This window comes from Phocoena sinus, chromosome 12, assembly GCF_008692025.1.
Source record: "Phocoena sinus isolate mPhoSin1 chromosome 12, mPhoSin1.pri, whole genome shotgun sequence".
Classification (NCBI taxonomy): Eukaryota; Metazoa; Chordata; class Mammalia; order Artiodactyla; family Phocoenidae; genus Phocoena; species Phocoena sinus.
Genome location: NC_045774.1, coordinates 15,128,846 through 15,148,798, shown reverse-complemented (window position 1 = coordinate 15,148,798; position 19,953 = coordinate 15,128,846). Strand labels below are relative to the sequence as shown.

Genomic DNA, 19,953 nt, shown 5'->3' with positions numbered 1-19,953 from the left:
TTCAACTGTCTTTAATTTAATCACACCCATCTTTCTATAAAAGATATTGATACAAATATCAGAACTATATTTAAACAAAACAAAAATAATCTTACAGATGGTATGTTTTTATAGGAATATTAGGAAAGAATGCTTGAAATTGGGACTATTCTGAAATCATGCATGGGTAAAGTTCCTTTCAGAGTACAAGATAGATGCATCAATGGATTTTAATGTAACAGGATATAGTATATAATGGTTTCAGACTCCAACAAACCTCTAAGAAACTACCATTTGTTGAGTTTCAGTGTCTTATCAAAGAAAGATATACACACTCACCTAAAAGGCTATTAAAATACTCCTCCCTTTTCCAATGACATATTTGTGTGTACAACATGGTTGTACAAGAAAGGAAATGTAGTTATGGTACGCTCCAAGGCTGAGCTGAGAATAATATTTACATAGTCTTTAAAGTGTAAACTCTGGGGACTTCCCTGGTTGCACAGTGGTTAAGACTCCACGCTCCCGATGCAGGGGGCCCACGTTCGATCCCTGGTCAGGGAACTAGATCCCCCATGCGTGCCGCAACCAGGAGTTCACATGCCACAACCAAGGAGCCCACTGGCCTCAACTGAGGAGCATGCCTGCTGCAACCAAGACCCAGTGCAACCAAATAAATAAAATAAATACTAAAAAAGTGTAAACTCTGACTTTTAATCTAATTAAATTCCATAACAGAGCTTGTTGAGAAGATGGGAGGAAAGGAAGCTGGGGAAATTACGGAGTAAATATCTAAAACAAAAAGAATGAAAATGCATTACCAGCATGTTTGGAAACAGGGGTACATAAAGCAGAAACAGCTAGGAGTTGAAAGTGTTTCTGGGCAGTGGCAGTCGAGAATGGGAAACAAAAAGCAAGAAAGTGTAGAACTATTTTTATCATAATTCCTGTAGAACTGTTTAACCTTTTATTAAATATGTAATACACAGCTAATTAAAATAAACACTTATCAAAGTACATATCAATCCAAGTTATATGGAGTGCAATTTGGAAATGTGTTAACATTTAAACTGAGAATGCCCGATGACCCAGCAATCCCATTTATAGAATTGTATCCAGCCATGGGAGATCAGTTAAATTAACGATGCTACGTCCACACGGTGAAATATTATGCAGTTAGTTACTTAAAATAATGAATCATTAAAAATAATATAGATTTTCATCTGAAGAAAGAGGTTTCCTCCCCTGGCATATCTTTCCTTTAGAGCAGTATCTCCATGTATAGTGTTATATCTGTCAGTGTGATTTTTCACTGAAGGTCTGACTCTTCCAGTGGATTCCAAGCTCCAAGAGACCAGGACTCATATCTCACTTGGCTCACTGGTGTGTTTGTTCTTAGTGCTTTGCACAGTATCTGGTACCTGGAAAGCTATTGGGTGAATGAGTGAGTATGTGTGAGCATGCCTACAGCTGTTGACAAACTTCTAGAAGACTGAAACCGTTAGGTAGGGCTTATCTCCGGGTGGGAGAGTTACAGGTCAAACCTGTGTTTACACCCCTGCTCCACCACGACCTTGAGCAAGTCCCTTATCTAAGCCTTGGATATAATGACAAGAGGTCCTCAGTTATCCAATTAAATACGATTCCTTGTAAATGCCATATAAATGTTTAAACTTCTAAGTTATTTAAAATGTCCTCAACTCTCAGACCACAACCTAATACATTCTGGCTTTTATTTTTTTATTAGTGAACTTCTGCAAGACTTGGAAAACTGTGAAAATGATCCTGTGGCCATAGCAGAATGCTTTGTGTCCAAGGTAAGCAGGGTTCATCTCTCTGAGCCAACCAAGACAGAGACAGAGCACACATTGTTTTCATTTTAAGGTTAAAATGACCATTGTGTTCCATATTGGCTGAGGTTCACCACTAATCTCTCTCACTCTGAGGGGTTTTTTTCTCCCCACTAGCTAGGGGAAAAAAAATACAAAACACAGTTCCCAGTAAGTTAGGAAATGCTAATAACTTAGTAGTTGTCCTAGAACTTGTATAGTAGCTAAATGATGTTACATATCTTTCCTAGGAAAAACTTTAAGCTTGGGAAGAGGAGAGTCCAGATTAGAGAAATGTTAGAAAAATAAGTACATATACAATACCACTAGACCAGTTACAAAAATCTGTTAGAATGTAAATAGTATTTATATATATATGGCACTAGCCTAGTCATTAGGGGGATAAAGAGAGCAGAATTAATCTCCTGCATCTTAAAAATGCACTCTAATTTTCCTACATTTTTCTTAAGTTGCACTGATGGTTTAGAAAAACACAAGGAAAGGATTTGAATTTTAAATCTTAAACGACAGTTTATATTCTGTACCCAGATAAGGGAGAGAATTCTGAAACTTACAAGGGAATCCTTTACAATAGCGGTCCCCAACCTTTTTGGCACCAGGAACCCGTTTCATGGAAGACAGTTTTTCCGCGGCGTTTGGAGGGGGCATGTTTCAGGCGGTGATGCGAGCAATGGGGAGCGATGGGCAGCGGCAGGTGAAGCTTCACTCGGTCTCCCGCCGCTCGCCTCCTGCTGTGCGGCCGGGTTCCTAACAGGCAGCGGACGGTACTGCCCCGCAGCCCAGGGATTGGGGACCCCTGCTTGACAACATTACTTTCTCGACATACTACCTACTGTATATAGAATCTTACGTTTCTCTTAAAAATTCGACAGCTGTTGTTTAGAAAACCTCTAGCAGAAATTGTTTTTGCAGTAAAACTTCATGGGATTTTTGCAGTTTTGGTTTCAAATGTACAAAGGTTGAAGCAAAGTTCATGACTGTGCTTTGGGGTAGCCCAGAGTTAGCACCTCATTTAGAATCCTGAAGTCCAGTGTGAACTTGGAGATGTCCTCCCAGCCTGACTGGGCTCTGAGGTTGTTCCACGGGGTCATTTCCGGTGATCCAATGGTTTTGAATCCAAACATAACACTCTAGGTTCTACTCAAGTGTGGTTCCTGACTTTGCGGGTGCGAGTGTTTGTGCCCACACGTACACAATTCTTTTCACAAGCGGCCTGTGTTATAGTGAATTCTCCTGCAGGGTGGGAATTCGGAAAAGAGAAGGAAAACGAAAGAGGAAGAAATGGGTAAAAAGATATGCTGAGTATATCAAAGAAGCTGTGTTACAATCACCACAGCACATAAACAACATAGAAGCTTTTGGAAACATTGGGGCTTTTACTGGTAACTGAAATCACACGTTGATTAAAGCTGGTCCAGCGTACGCTTAGCTCTGGCCTAATTATTCACATAAAAGTTTGTTGATGTGCCAGGTTGCCAGCTCCCAAATCTGATCTCTCATTGTGATATTGCCAAGTTTAATTAGAAGACTGATTATAGCGCTCCATGCTCTGGTGTGTGAGCCGGGAATCGCGAGGGAGTGTGGGATCTGGCACAGCCTGCTTCTTACTCAGCACCCTGAAATTTGGAAGATGTTACACTTCTGACACACAGCCAGCTGCTCACCTCTGGGGAGGAATGGAAAATTGCTTTAATTGAGAGGCCGTTAATGAAAGAGGTAAAGCTGGTGGCTGCCATCTGCTTTTATCTGAGTCACTGGGCCTTCCACAGAGAGTCATCTTTGACCTTGCTTTTGTGGTATGGAGAGGCGACAGCACGAGGGGAATGCAGGACTTCTTACCCGCTGCTGCCCATAAAAGAGCAACAGGAGCTGTTGTTGTTGAAGCCATTCTCGCGAGGGATGGGAAAAGTCCTTACCAGGCAGACGGAGCTCTCTCCCAGCTCAGTGTTTCTCCGCTCTTAGGACTCTGGAAACACCTGGAACAGGTTTCCTTGGTCTCCTGCCTTCACCTCCACTCTCATTTCCATCCCTTATCACGACTGTCAGCCAGGCTGACCCTGGGAGGAATTTAGGAGGGAGACGAAGTTCGTCTTCAGAGACCCAGCCTCCCCTTAACCTCCTCCTCTCCCCTGATGCGCGGCCCCCTCCCCACTGGAGCCTTTCTCTCTTCAGTGCCAGGCACCACCACCACTTACTGAAATGATCCTCAAGAAAGTGCTGGTATCAGATGTTGGTGTGACTGGAGTGTATTCAAGTCAGTGTCACCTTACCCCTATGCTATGTACATAGTAAGCCTTTCTCATGGTGTCCTGTGAATAGTACTCAGGAATCAATGAGTGAGTGTGTGTGTGTGTGTGTGTGTGTGTGTGTGTGTGTGTGAGAAAAGGAGAGAGGTGGGGTGGGGAGAAATTGACCTTATGACAGAAGAGACCCTAAAATCATACAGATTTCTATACTCTGGTTATTCATTCAATAAACATTCAGATCCCCTGTGTGTTCGATTGGCCAGCCGTGACTACCGTGTTTTGGTTCTTTCATAATTAAATGTCTCATTTTGACATCATCTCTAATTGCAACTTGAAAGAGTTGAATAACCAGAAGAAAATATCTATTTTTGTATAATTTCTTGTGTGTCTTTGCCTTCTTTCTCCCTAAATACTTCTGAAAAGGACTTGTGTGCATATATCCTAAGAAATAGGTGTTTAGGGAATTAACTAACTAGGAGTTATTGACTTTTGTGTAAAGCCATTATTTGAATTGTCCACGGAGCTTATAAATCTAAGATCCAATATGCATTTGCTTCTGTATTAAGAATATGTCAGTGATTTAAATCAAAACTGGCTAAGGTAGGAATAGAGCCATGATGTCACAAAATGCACAGAAATTCAGTTGTGCAGAAGCCTTGAGGCTTTATTAGGGTAGGTGTGTGTAGGTCACATAGATGATGTAATTTAAATATGTTTTCATTGAGGCCATGGTGTTTAAGTTTGGTATTCCATATGATCCTAAAAGTCCTTAAATCTGAGGAAATCAGCCTGATAATTGTTCAATCCCAGGCTGAGTGCAGCAGGAGGCCGGAAAGGAGCCAGAAGCTGAAAGCCTGTGAGCAAACCCAGGGAAAGGCTCTAGCTTGGTGTTCATTTCCTAGAAGACCTTGGGCAAATCACTTTGCCCTTCTTATCGCTGGAGCCGGGCGGGACACTCCAGTGCCTTCAGGAGCTGAACAGGTGAACACAGTGCATGAATGGGCCCAGGTGGAGGCCAGAGCCATCGAGGTACTCATGTCTCAGGGACAGAAGTGTTACCTGAAACTGTAGGCCCGGGGCCAGTGGATCTAATACTTTTTCAAGAGAAGCCAGAAATCAAGATATTTTTATCTTCTAACTTTTTGAATTTGGCAATTAATTTAGATTTTTTTTTTAAATACTATGCTTAAAATTTTGGCAGCCTACTAGGTTGGCAAGGCCGTGGGGAAACAGACACTCCTGTAATTGTGGGAAAACAAAATAGACCCTGTGGAGGAGAATTTGGCTATATCTAGCCAAGTTACATGTGAATTCACCCTTTATTCTAGCAATCCTACTTCCAGAAATCTATTCCAAAGATATAGTGACAGAAACTCAACAAAGGTGATGCTATGCTTTGTAGTACTCATTGTTACAATTTATAAATCTATACAGTATATAGAAATAAATATTTTATATAAGTATAGGTACATATGCATATATAAATATATGCATAGAACTATATAATATATGGAAGGAACCCAAATGTCCACAAAACAAAAAGCTGGTTGAATAAACTATGGTATATCCACGTAATAGAATAGTACAAAGCACAGTAGAATAGTACAAGTAAAGAATATCTCTGTATACTACTAGAAAGGGAATGGGGTGGGGAGTATAGCACTGCTGTTTTCAGAGTGTAGTCTCTGGGCCAGCAGCAGCGGCATCATACAGGAGCTTGTTAGAAAGCAGATTCTCGGGCCCCACCCAAACCTACTAAAGCAGAAACTCTAGGGTGCAACCCAGTAATCTGTGTTTTAATAAGCCCTCGAGGTAATGCTAATACTCAAGTTTGAGAATCACGGGCATAGCTTGTTTTTATTTATTCAGAAATAGGGGAGGTTATACCTATATGTAAATGTGTATGTTTAAAAAAATTTTTTAAGGATAAACTGTAAGATTAAAAATTGGTTCCTGATGGGGAAGGGAGGGAATAGTCTAGAATGGGAAAGATTAGAAGCCAGACATCTTTAAATGTACATTTCCTTGGAGAGTTGACTTTGAAACTATATATCTATTTTACATAGTTATAAACCAAAGTTAAAGTTTAAAACAGTCTTCAAAGCACAGGGAGATCAGCTGGGTATTTTGTGACCACCTAGAGGGGTGGGATAGGGAGGGAGGGAGGGAGTCACAAGAGGGAAGAGATATGGGAACATATGTATAACTGATTCACTTTGTTATAAAGCAGAAACTAACATTGTAAAGCAATTATACTCCAATAAAGATGTTAAAAAATTAAATTAAATTAAAAATAAAATAAATTAAAAAAAATTTTTTTAATTGAAAGCAAAATGAAACAATGAGTCTAATTGCATATCCAGATTGTGGCATGACCACACAGAGGAAATTCCAATCAATTGAAAACTATGCTATGGGCAAAATACAACAAATCCATCCTTAATTGTTTTCAGTAATGATATCATATATAATGGTGTTGGTTTCGTTATTCGGGAATTATTGTGTATATTGTGGGATAAAGCAAATGAATATTTACATTTGTGTCACTGAGAACTGGAATTGGCAAGAGAAAGAAAATACAGAGTACGAATGAGGCTAATTAAAGACACTGTAGTCCTGAATCTGAATTACAAGAATTAGTATGAACTAAGTATGTATTTTAGCTTTACAAAAATACCGTATGCCCAGCTTTGTCCACTGAAAAGGCCTAGGAATACTAATTAACCTAAAGAGCATCCCTAAAACTCAGATTGTGGTTTCCGCATACTACTTCCTACCTAAAGGAATCAGGGCTCTGCGAAGAATGAGGGTAGGGAAGTAAATATACAAGATAGTCTGGAACATCTTGTCATATCAGAAAACGAGGAAGCAGCTGGAGGCTGTAGGTCAACGAATACTCAAGAAGAGGCTCCTACTGGGCAAAGATGGGATCATTTGAGCATCAGTAAAGATAACTAACTGAAAACAACTGAAAATCATCAAATACGTTCTTATTCATGGAATCACAGTGATATATATGTATATAAAAAAAAAAAACCCAAGCCCTTTGCAGGATGTTAGAGAACCGAGGCATTATTTTGAAAATCAAGGAAAAGAATCAAGCATTTATCCTGCCTTTCCCATACAAACCACAAACTGCAGGGTAACCAGTCTAAGGCAGTTCCTTTTTTGGAAAGATTTTGGCTAATAAATGAAGACAGAATAGTAGAATAGAAATATCACCATGTTGTAACCCCTCATGAATTAACAGATCTAAGCAATAATTACCAATGGTTTTTTTTAAAATAAATTTATTTTATTTATTTATTTTTGGCTGCGTTCGGTCTTCGTTGCTGCGTGCAGGCTTTCTCTAGTTGCGGCGAGCGGGGGCTACTCTTCGTTGGGGCACGCGGGCTTCTCATTGTGGTGGCTTCTCATTGCAGAGTATGGGCTCTAGGTGCGTGGGCTCAGTAGTTGTGACACGTGTGCTCAGTAGTTGTGGCTCGTGGGCTCTAAAGCGCAGGCGCAGTAGTTGTGGCACCCAGGCTTAGCTGCTCTGCAGCGTGTGGGATCCTCCCGGACCAGGGCTCGAACCCGTGTCCCCTGCATTGGCAGGCGGACTCTTAACCACTGCACCATCAGGGAAGCCCACCAATGGTTATTAACATCACAGAAAGAGAGAACCAGACATCATATGCCTCCCGATTTAAGTGTAGTCTAACCTATGATGTACTCGGGCCAAATTATGAAACCTAAATCTGATCAAACCTCTCCTAAACCACAAAGAGGAGGACAGGCGAACACAGTAAAGGAAGCCATAGGGATGTGATCAGCAAACTGAGAGTGTGGGAGACTCTGCAGGACAAACCATCTGGTTTTTCTTCAACTTAATTGCAAGGGGAAAATAAGAGGGGGAATTTATAGATTAGAAGGGACTTAAGAGATATCAACAATATCAAGTTGCTGTGTGTGGGTGTTATTTGGATTCCAAAGCAAACAGCAAACTATAATTTAAAAAAAGAAAATAGGAATACTGATGACAAACCCTCATGGTAGTATGGAGTTATTTATTTATTTTACATTTTATTGAAGTATAGTTGATTTGTAATGTTGTGTTTAATTTCTGCTGTACAGCAAAGTGACTCAGTTATACATATATCTGTTCTTTTCATATTCTTTTCCATTACGGTTTATCACAAGATATTGAATATTTAGTTCCCTGTGCTATACAGCAGGACCTTTTTCTTTATCTATCCTATATGTAATAGTTTGCATCTGCTAATCCCAACCTCTCAGTCCTTCCCATGGAATTATGTAAATATGATAATAGCATTGCAGTGATGCTTCTTTTTAAAAGTCCTCCTATTAAAGATATATACTTTTTTTTTCTAAACATCTTTATTGGAGTGTAATTGCTTTACAATGGTGTGTTAGTTTCTGCTGTATAACGAAGTGAATCAGCTATATGTATACATATATCCCCCTATCCCCTCCCTCTTGCGTCTCCCTCCCACCCTCCCTATCCCACCCCTCTAGGTGGTCACAAAGCACTGAGCTGATCTCCCTGTGCTATGTGGCTGCTTCCCACTAGCTATCTGTTTTACAGTTGGTAGTGTATATATGTCCATGCCACTCTCTCACTTCGTCCCAGCTTACCCTTCCCCCTCCCCGTGTCCTCAAGTCCATTCTCTATGTCTGCATCTTTATTCCTGTCCTGCCCCTAGGTTCTTCATGACCTTTTTTTTTTTTTTGTATAAGTGAAATGATATTATGTCTAGAATTTGTTGATGAGGGAACCTGGAATATGATCATAGCAAAAGGCAAGAAGCCCCCATTAGTTAGCCAAATATTTAAGCATTTGAGGCATTGCTGCCACGCTGGACGCATACAGGTGCGTAGACTTGTATCCTGCTCTGAAAAAATTTTCAGCTTCATAGGAGAGATGCGGATTCAGTAGTTCAACAGACATTATGTGCCAGATGAACACAGTAGGGCCCCCTGTTGCAGGAACACAGCGTAGAGTGGGAGACAGACAAGACATGCAGTAAATGTCATTATCGTTCGGCAAATGCTGCAAGATGGGCGGGTACTGGGTGTTGTGAGGTCCCAAGTAGGAGCAGTGGGCTCGGCCCAAGGACTCAGGAAGTCCCCTTAGAGGAAATAAAGCCTCAGTTCAATGTCAAGTGGCGCCTGGTAGCTATCCGATGAAAAAGGTGGGAAAGACAGTGGGCAGAGAGGACTGCACACACAGGGCTTGAAAGTGCGCAGCGGCTCTCTTGTGCCCCGCGCATGCCTGCAACATGTTCTGACCACGTGATATTTAAATGTTCTACCTATATTTCTCTCTCACACTGCAAATCCCCCAGAGAACCATGAGCATCTGGGGGCAGAAACCCTACTGTCTTCCTCTTCCTATTTGCCCCCAGATTCAGCTAACACAGCGGATGCTCAGTAAGTGTTTAATGAACTCAGATGAGTTCAAGTGCACGTGGATTCTAGGTATAACCCAAGGTAGATAAAAAGGCATGGATGAGGGCTTCCCTGGTGGCGCAGTGGTTGAGAGTCCGCCTGCCGATGCAGGGGACGCGGGTTCGTGCCCCCATCCGGGAGGATCCCACGTGCCGCAGAGCGGCTGGGCCCGTGAGCCATGGCCGCTGAGCCTGCGCGTCCGGAGCCTGTGCTCCGCAACGGGAGAGGCCACAACAGTGAGAGGCCCGCGTACCGCAAAAAAATAAAAAATAAAAAATAAAGGCATGGATGATTGCCACAGGGGCTCAGGAGACAGGCCAGTGTGGTTACAGGAACCAATTTAAAGGTATGAATGATATATCTTTTCTTTGTAATTGATTGCTGTTGTCTCTGCTTTTTTTGCCCATAAAATTTCTTTTGTTTCCTTGCAGAGTGAAGAGTTCCACATTTACACCCAGTATTGCACTAACTATCCGAGGTACGCCTTGTGAATGTGCAGGGATATCTTCTATTGTTGTAAGTCAGTCTGTGCAGTGTAAGTGGCCGGTAGGCGTTATGTGCCTGGCACCGCGCTGAGTACTGTGGGGAAACTGCAGGCACGCTGGGAACGGACCACAGGGTACCCAGATATTGATCCATTCAGGCTTAGGGGCTCCCTAGCAGAGCCAGCACAGGGAAAAATTGTGAAAGACCTTAAAGGAGACCAAAAAGATTGTTAGGTTTCCCTCAGTGGAAAACTAAGTAAACCAATTGTGTTTGGCTAGAAGTCTTATCTATTAACCCTTTTGTATATGTGCCATGTTTTAAAGAACATGGGGTGCACTGCTAGTGAGTTTATATAACCTAGCTGGGGATAAAATATATTTTTGCCATATAAATTTTAGGAACTACATAAGTTTTATGGAGTTCAGAGAAAGGAAAGAACATGATAAGCTGATGTGAGAAGAGAGGACTCATCATTCCACCTGGATCATTGCTTCAGTTTTGCTCACACCGGGGGTGTCGGCAAGAGGATCGTTTAGGGAGCAGCCTCTGGCCGATATAGTGACCATTTCAGTAAGGGAGTCAGGCCTAAGACCACAGCTCACACTGTAGGAAAGTCTTTTTTCTGCAAAAGACATTTACTGAGCACTTATTGATCTCTAGGTACTGCGCTCAATCCTGTAAATACAAAATGTGGTTGAATTTAGTTTTCCCAGGAATCTAGAGATATTGAGGGATTAAAGAAAAGCAGAAAGGAGAGAACACACTGACAGCACAGTGCCTGGCCCGATAGGTCCTCAGCAAGTGTTACCTCATCATCATCCCTGCCCCATCCCCGCTGCATGGATGAAATCATTGAGCCTCCGACAGGTTTATTAATCTTACAAGGGTCACATAGCTGATAAGTGACCAAATCTGGATGGGATTTGAACCAAAGTTGGTCCAGCCTCAAACCTCACGCTACTACATCCTTGTAAAGTTACTGAAGCTTTGTGATTCCCCTCACCCCATACCTTTCTACTGTCTGTTTGCCCACGTGACTAGCAGGACTTGAGTTGTTATGTTAGGGATGGACCGGGAAGAGAGCTCGGGGGATTTTATCTACTCTGTAGCCAGTCTTGGTAGAGGCATGTCCCTAAGGATAAAGTGGGTGGTGGGGTCCACCTAGAAGAGAAGCCAGTAGACTGAGCCCCTTGTGTCACTGTGTTCAGGAAGAACAAGCGGGTCATTCCTGCTTCGGGGCGGCCCTGGAAAGCCAGTGTGGATTAAAAGACATGAAGGCAGAGGCTCAGGCTTACTGATGGCAAAATACTTTCTATTGGAGGCTTTTCATCTTCTCCTCTAAATATTGGTCAGGATATCATGCTATGGTGATTTATCTGGTTGGGGGTCAAGCATGCTTTTCTCAGGTTTCCCTAAAAACAAAACAAAACAACACCCCACATGCAGGTTAGTACATTTATTCATATCCTTATCTGTAGACCTACCCACAGTTTACACAGGTTCACTTAAGCAATGTTGTTTCCACCTCTCTCCTGAAGATATCAGGAAATTGTAGGATGCCCCAACTAAAGCTATGGTCCTTATGCTAAAAGCCAGCGTTGCACCACACCCTAATGCAGAGAAATCAAAGAATCAGCCCTCAACTTCTCCACAACACTTCCTCCTGTGGGAAAGGAAAAAACATTCCAACTCTGAAGAATCAACAAAATTCTGGACCCAATTATCAGGATCTAAGATGCTAGAGGGGCTTGTTTGGAGGATTATGTCTGTGTAAATTTCATTATAAACATGTCATTTGAAGAAATATCTCTGAATGTGCAATTTTGGAAGTTTATGTTAAGAAGAATTTTCTGACAGTAATAAGAGCAGAGGGCACAGAATGAAGGCAGCTTTTATAAACTACACTGCTTCAGGGTCAGGGGATAGGCGCAGTCATTTGTGCAGGACATTTTTGAGAGCCTGTCCTTCGTAGGGCACAAGTCCAAGCTTGGTGTACACTGGCAGGAAATAGGAACGAATATCCCTTGCCTTTTAGCAGTTTATATTGTTTTGAGAGTCGGAACTGAACCAAATGTAATAGCGGAACAGCCGTTAGGAAAGATCAAATCAATGAATACAAGTCAATGTAGTACCAACTCAGTCATATGTAATAGAAGCTAAAGATGCATGAGATAAAGGAGGAGTAAGTCCCAGCGAGGAGAAATCAGGACAGTTTCCAGGAGGAAGTGTTTTTTACCTTGGGTCTGACTTTGAAGAAGGAAAGAAACGTGTTAGCAGGGAACTGCTCCCCAGGCCCTCTCAGTGAAGCGGGCGCATCCGGTTCTTGCCCAGTTGTGTGGTTTTCATATTCATAGAAAAAGATTTCTTCCTGTCCCCTTGTCTCCCATCAATTTGCTCTCTGAGGCCCGAGATTTCCCTCCCCCGTCTTCACAAGCCATGAGCGCCAGGTGTTTCAGCCCATCTGACAACGCGTCTTTCCCCTTCGGATCCAGGCTGGTGATATTAAATGTCGCCTGCACACCTTGACAGATGTCTTTCTTCATACCAGTCATGCCCCAGTGACTTTGCTGGGAAGAGGCACAAGCCCTCCCTCTTGTCCCCAGGGAGGAGCACAGACCCGCTCAGGTCATTGTTCTCGGATGTCTCCCCGTGGCCTGAATCCAGGGTTCAGTGCGCTCAGGATTTCTTGCAGGTGTCTTACCCTTGGGCAAGAACTCAAAACTTCAGATGGTTAGGAGGCCAGTGAACAGCTGATTCTGACTCTAAAGAGCCTTAGAAAAGTCCCTAGGTTACATGATGAAGAATAGTTTTGAAATCTTAAGGGAAAAATAAAACCATTTGAACAGAGATATTTCTCCAAGCAATCAGGCACGAAAGGGATTCTGATCGCTTAATTAGGAGACCTCCATCCATGTCACTTCCTTCCAAGGAGTTTTCTTTTGTTGTTTGGCTCTGTTTTTCTAAATTAATTCTGAAAACGTATTACTGAGTTGGGGAGAAAGGGGCTGAAATTACTTCCACCTGCTTCCTTCTAAGTTATGAGACCATAAGATTTTAATTTACGTGTGTATGTGCAACTATACAAGCCCACCAGCTTGCTTTATATGTAAGATATGAGCATTGTTTCAAACATCCGTCTAGGATGTTTGGGGGCCGTACTTATTGGGGAGCTGAGGTGGAGGAAGAATTCCGACCTACTTTTCTAATATGCTCTGTAAGGCACGCTCCTTAAGGACCAAGGTTATCCAACTGTTTCAAAAGGTAAATTTAGAATGAGGAGGGTCACTTGGCGGTGGAAAGAAGGATCTGTTCAGAGATTCTCAAAGGAAAGTTCCTTGGGGGATGGGGTCTCCAAAGACCCGCACATAATGTCACGCACTTTGTGCATTTACTTAAAGGCAACCGGCAGAGGGGGTGGCAAACGTCCGGCACGGGGCTGGATCTACTGGGAAGAAGACACTCCTTTTGTTTAGTACAAAGGTGCCCACTCCTTGCAACCTAACTTGAAAACTGAATACAGATGTGTATTTGAGCACTGCACAAAGATGCCAAGATGGGACATAATTAGGGGCTAACGTCCAACTTAAATCCCCTTTGCAAAGCCCTGTGTCCTGGCAGGGGCAGCATCTCCCTGGAGGAAGGAGCTTACTGCTTAGATGCCATGTGTCCATGTTTTACTACCTTCTTATAGTGTCTTTTTCTAATTCACCCACCCAGAGGGACACCTTTTCTTAACCTGCCCAGAAGCATTCTAGCTTCTCTAGCTCTTACCTGTTTTAAGGTATCTGCACACTCCAGCATTTAAAACTTGAATGCTCGTGTCAAGCGTTACAATTTAGATTTTAAAATATTTCTTCTTCTTGCAGATCCGTGGCTGTGCTAACAGAGTGCATGAGGAACAAGATGCTGGCCAAATTCTTCAGGGAACGTCAGGAAACTTTGAAACACTCACTGCCTCTGGGGTCCTATCTCTTGAAACCAGTTCAGCGGATTCTCAAGTATCATCTCCTTTTGCATGTAAGTTTCTGCCTGCGCTTGAAGGACTTTCTAGGGGATGGGGATTTTGTGTGTCTATGTTAAGTTTAGGAGAAAAAAAAAATCAGTAAAAGCTGTGGACATATGGAAACATTTTCCACACTCATACTTTACAACTGACTAATCTGCTTTGAGGAATTAGAGATATTTATATTCTAGGCCTGCAACCTCATTGACAACAGCCAAGTAAAAAGATTCATTTTGGCTCTGATGGTGATAGGGCTTAGGAGTGACAGTTTCAGGCAGGGAGCTATCATTCACGAACAACAGATCTTTTTGTTAGGTTTTATTTTATTTCCATGAGCCCGGATTCAGTAGGCAGTTGGGAGGGAGAGCTGTTTGTCATAGATCAGCTTGTGTAGGGGCAACGAGCAGGGGCTGAAAGGGGAGAAGACAGATGAGCAGCGTGATGAATGGTCTTCGGGCTGGGCCTCCCATCACTTCGGGGTCTGTTTTCTTTATATCATTTCCCATTATTTGTACAAAATTCAAGGAGACCTTAGAAACAAAAGTAGACGTGGCTCTCATACATTCTCATTTCTTATCTTCTAAGGAAGCTGATAAAAATGGGAAATAGTGTTCTTGAAAGTAATTTCATTCTATAAGCAGGATTGATTGCCTTTGCAACTTGAGAAAGACAGGATAGCAGAGAGGTTGGGAGCAGGGCTCTGGGGCAAGACTGCCCGGGTTCAAATCCTGTACATTTCCCACGTTCATGGTGCCTCGCAGGCGGTCAATAAAAATGAGCTATTATTTTTATTTTATTATTTTTAATAATGCATTAAAAATCTTTTTTAAAAAAGATTTAAATCCAGAGCTCCTATGTGTATCAACATGCCTGCAATTTACATGTATCACTTTTTAAATGATTGCAGGTTTCTAACTTGGATAGGCATTCCAAGATTGCTCAGTTCATACACATTTAAAAGTTTAAGAACTCTTTACAGTCCAACTTTACCAGAAAGTTCTCAGCTTTGTCTTTTTGCCTGCCTGGCTCATCTTGGGAGAACCTTGCATCCTGTGAAGCCACATCAGGGATATTACTTTAACTGTTCGATTGGTTTTAATGACCTCGAAATTTAGTGGGATTAATTTACTAAATCAGTGTCCAAATAATTCTTTAAAAAAGAATAGCTTTCCCAGGATAGATCTTTGCTGGACTCTGCTAATATGGCATTTAAAACTAGTATGTCCCAGTAATCTCTGTTTATGGCTTTCTAGACAGTAAGTCAATCAAAAGAAAAATCTCGGACCTCTGTTACATAAGCATGTCAGATATAACAAGTCAAGATTCTTACAAAAAGTTAACTGCTAGGAAGAACAGCCCTTACCCTCTAAATTAAAAGCTGGTGCCTTAGTTCACGCTGCTATAACAAAATACCATAGACTGGGTGGCTTAGACAACAAACATTTATTTCTCACAGTTCTGGAGGCTGAAGTCCAAGATCAGGGGGCCAGCATGGTTGAGTTCTGTGTTGCACACTGCCTTCTTCTCCTCATTTCCTCGCATGGTGGAAAGAGGCAAGACTGTGCTCTGGGCTCTCTTTTATGAGGGCACCAACACCATTCACGAGGGCTCCACCCTCATGGCCTAACCAGCTCCAAAGGCCCTACCTCCTAATACCAGCACATTAGAGGTTAGGATTTCAACATATGAATTTGTGGAGGGCACAAACATTCAGCTCATAACAGCTGATAGTGAAGATAAAAGGAAAGAACAGTGGTTAGATTAATTTAAAACTAATTGCCTGGAGTATTTTTGCTTTCATAGTTGGTTTAGAGTGTTCCTTCTGTATCACGCACATCACTTCAAAGTTGTGTAGCCACCCGTGAAAATCCCCACAGAAATACACTCTGTACTTCTGAGTCTGACTATTGATGAACAGGATTGCCTCTCAGACTAAAAGAAGAAGTGATTATTTTTTTAAGTTTTCTCTTGATCTTAAACTTACCTGGGAGTTGTTAGTTTAGTGATACAGTTTCATAGGACCTTTCTAACAGCTGAGTCTGAGTGCAGAAATAAAATGTAAATTCCTTTCCAGTTTCTAGCTGGATGGAAATTTTGAGGATTCAGTAAAAGTAAACAAAGTGTGACTAATAATTTATACCATTAGATTCAACCTCCACCCTTGAGCTTAACATCTCTGCATGATAAGTGTCATAGGAACAGTCTAATTGACTCTAATATCTTCTTACTCTTTTAGATACTTACACTGGAATTTAGATACTTAAAACTTATTGTTGCTCTTTGAAGACGATACAGCTTCAATTAAATAAGCGTTTATTTACCACCCAGCTCTCTGGTGGGCACTGTTGAGAACATAAAGGACTAAAGGAACTATGCGACAGTCCCTATCCTTAGACTCATAGGAGTCTAGGGACATGTGTCTTATGTACTTAGAAGAATTAGATTATAATCGTGTCCCCTTCTCACCTCCCTGGGATTGTGGAACTCCAGGGCTCAGAAAAGTGCTGGTGTTACATCCTTCTGACCATCAGAGAGTGAATACTTGAACCATGAGATATCTCTCAGCACTCTGAAGGATTATCTTTAGTGAATTTCATGAACTACTGAAAGGCTTTAAAGGCTTTAAAGCCTTGACTACATGAAAATGTCTTGCTGTATGGTATTTTTTTAATATAATATTTATTGGTTTTTGTTTTGCTTTGTTTTGAGGCCATTACATATTAAGCCCTGTTAGTTTTGCTTCCTCTGGGAGAAAAAAAAAAAAAGTTTCCTATGTAGTAAGAGTGAGAACCATATTACTGAGAACTGTACTACACTGGCCACCAGGAAGTTCAGAAATCTCCAACTATAATATCAACTCTCTCATCTATTATAATCACGCTAATATCTCTGTGAGACTTAATGGCCTGTATACTTGTTTTGTTTCATCCTCCTTGTCACATTCCTCCTTATGCAATTCTCATTGACTTCTATTTTTCCTAGCTCCATTCTTATTCGTATCTTACCATTTTGTTGTAGGTATTTCTGGTAGTTATCTCAGAATCTTAAGGAAAGATGATAGTGTGTAAATAAGCAAAAAAAAAAAATGAGAAACTCATCACAGAAGTGCCTTTTGTTTCATTGAGTATATAAGAAAAGAATTTTGAAAATAACTAGGGTTGGGTGTTTGGGGTTTTTTTTAAAGGAAATAGAAAATCACCTTGACAAGGACACAGAAGGCTACGATGTGGTGCTTGATGCTATAGACACGATGCAGAGAGTAGCCTGGCACATCAACGACATGAAGCGGAAGCATGAACACGCCGTCCGGTTACAGGTGAGGCCTCAGGGTGGCAGTGCCTGGTGGGGCTGCGGCCCTATGACTTGTTATCATTTCCCAAATCAGATATTAAGGCTGTTCAGTGTTGCACGTCATTCATGGCCTTCATCATAGATCTCCTTGAGAAAAGATCAGGACATCGATAATACCGATCATTGTTTACTGGCTATTAAAGAGAAAGGTACATTGTAACGTTCAAACTAATAGTTTGCTCATAGCCCCTTCCATGACCCAAATTAAAAATTTGAGTCTCCCAAGGCCTTATTTTATATTAATTACCAATAAGCAATTCTTGGTGAAAGCAACTCTCTCCAAACTTTTTTTTTTTTTAAATAAATTTATTTATTTTGGGCTGTGTTGGGTCTTCGTTGCTGTGCGCAGGCTTTCTCTATTTGCGGAGGGCAGGGGCTACTCTTCGTTGCGGTGTGCAGGCTTCTCATTGTGGTGGCTTGTTGCGGAGCACGCGCTCTAGGCACGCGGGCTTCAGTAGTTGTGGCTCACGGGCTCTAGAGCGCAGGCTCAGTAGTTGAGGCACACGGGCTTAGTTGCTCTGCAGCACGTGGGATCCTCCTGGACCAGGGCTCGAACCCGTGTCCCCTGCATTGGCAGGCGGATTCTTAACCACTGCGCCACCAGGGAAGCCCTCCAAACTGTTTAAAGGGATTTTAAGCCTCTGTTCCTCTCTCAATAGTTCATGCAAAATCATGAGGCCGCGAACAAGTGGTGATGGGACAGGGCCTCAGAGGAAGGAGAGCTGAGTCTGGAGCCAGGTCCTGGGCGGTTTCACTGGGGAGGAGACTCACCGCTGCATCTTAGATTCCTCACTTTTAAAATAAGACACGTTTACTAAGATCCCTTCCATTGTCAACATTTTGAGCCCTAAATTCCTGGGAACTTTGGATGGATGCTAAGTCAGCAATCATGTCCTGGGCATCTCAAAAGATGCATTATTTAAAAACAAAAGGTCACGTGGGCCCAGAGGCTAGTCCTAAGCTCCTTGTTGCCCCTGGAGTAAAAGCAAAGCTCAGGGTGACTCCATGCTATGCAGAGCACCTACATCTGACTCAGGAGCGAAAAGAGCTACGCTCTTCAGGCCATACCTCTGAACAAAACGCAAGGTTTCAGGACTTCCATGGTGGTACAGTGGTTAGGAATCCACCTGCCTATGCAGGGGGACACGGGTTCGAGCCCTGGTCTGGGAAGATCCCGCATGCCGTGGAGCAACTAAGCCCGCGTGCCACAACTACTGAAGCCCACGCACCTAGAGCCCATGTTCCACAACAAGAGAAGCCACCACAACGAGAAGCTCGCGCACCGCAATGAAGAGTAGCCCCCACTCACCGCAACTAGAGAAAGCCTGTGCACAGCAGTGAAGACCCAATGCAGCCAAAAAAAAAAAAAAAAAAAATCTAGGTTTCATCTATAGGCTCCAGAGTGTGGTATGATGCAATTGACAATCAAAAATCAAAGGAAGATGACATTCTTTTTATTTTTTTTATTCATTTATTTTTGGCCACGTTGGGTCTTCGTTGCTGTGCACTGGCTTTATTTGCGGCGAGCGGGGGCTACTCTTCGTTGTGGTGCGGGGGCTTCTCATTGTGGTGGCTTCTCTTGTTGCAGAGTGCAGGCTCTAGGCACGTGAGCTTCAGTAGTCGTGGCACATGGGCTCAGTAGTTGTGGCTCACGGGCTCTGGAACGCAGGCTCAGTAGTTGTGGCATGCAGGCTTAGTTGCTCTGCAGCATGTGGGATCTTCCCGGACCAGGGCTCGAACCTGTGTCCCCTGCACTGGCAAGCAGATTCTTAGCCGCTGCACCACCAGGGAAGTCCAAATGAAGATGACATTCTAATCTTCCAGGCCGTATCTGCTTTGTGTAGCAGTAAGAAAGGTTTTATGCTTCATCATTCAAGTGTTTTGTGGCATAACGTCAGACATAATGTGTGTTAGATATTCAGAAATGGCTAAATGACTGGTTTTTCATAGCTTAAGAGTCTGTCTGGCAGTCTGAAGACACCACTAAATCAGGCTCTGGCTCAGACTTACCTCCATTTCTATCTTCAACCAATGAAGCTTTAGGTGGTTTTATGGGCTGCTTAATTAAGTGCTGTTTGTGAATGTTTTCATTTTTCCGAAATAACAACATCAGCTTCCTTTAGAAATGTTGATAGGGATGTACAGTAAATCCTAAAGAAACTTCAAAGTTATGCTATCGATATTTATGAAGTTCCGTTAAAAACACAGTGGCGAAGAAACATTCATTTCCTTTTCCCAGATGAATGGGGATTAATATCAGGAAATTTCTGAGATGTATCTTGTGTGATTTTCCTCAGGCTTTCATTTTGCGTTACTTATTTGTGGTGTGAGTTCAAATTCTGGAAAGAGGTTTTTCAGGTCAGTAGCTCTGAGGGTGTTCGTCCAGAGAATGTGGGTGAGCACATCATGAGAGGGACAGCTGAGAAGGCCACACACCAGCAGCCTCCTTACCTGGCTTTTGAAAGACAGTTCCACTGCCTTAGTAGAGGGATTGTGGAGGGATGGAAAGAAGTAACTGGCAACTCGTCAATTAAAAACTTGATTCATTTCTGTTAACCCTGAAGTGACACCAGCCGTAAATGCAGACACA

The 19,953-nt window shown here is 42.3% G+C and overlaps 1 protein-coding gene across 5 annotated transcripts in view; it reads left to right on the top strand.

The window, feature by feature from the left end:
- The window catches only part of PLEKHG1 (pleckstrin homology and RhoGEF domain containing G1), a 237,122-nt gene that overhangs the window by 189,173 nt on the left and 27,996 nt on the right, over nt 1-19,953 (top strand). For all 5 annotated transcript variants that reach the window (XM_032650792.1, XM_032650793.1, XM_032650791.1 and 2 more), the window contains 4 exons: nt 1,727-1,796; nt 9,955-10,001; nt 13,876-14,026; nt 17,197-17,328. In XM_032650792.1, the coding sequence (XP_032506683.1) occupies nt 1,727-1,796; nt 9,955-10,001; nt 13,876-14,026; nt 17,197-17,328 (400 nt within the window). The remainder of the gene's footprint in view (nt 1-1,726; nt 1,797-9,954; nt 10,002-13,875; nt 14,027-17,196; nt 17,329-19,953) is intronic.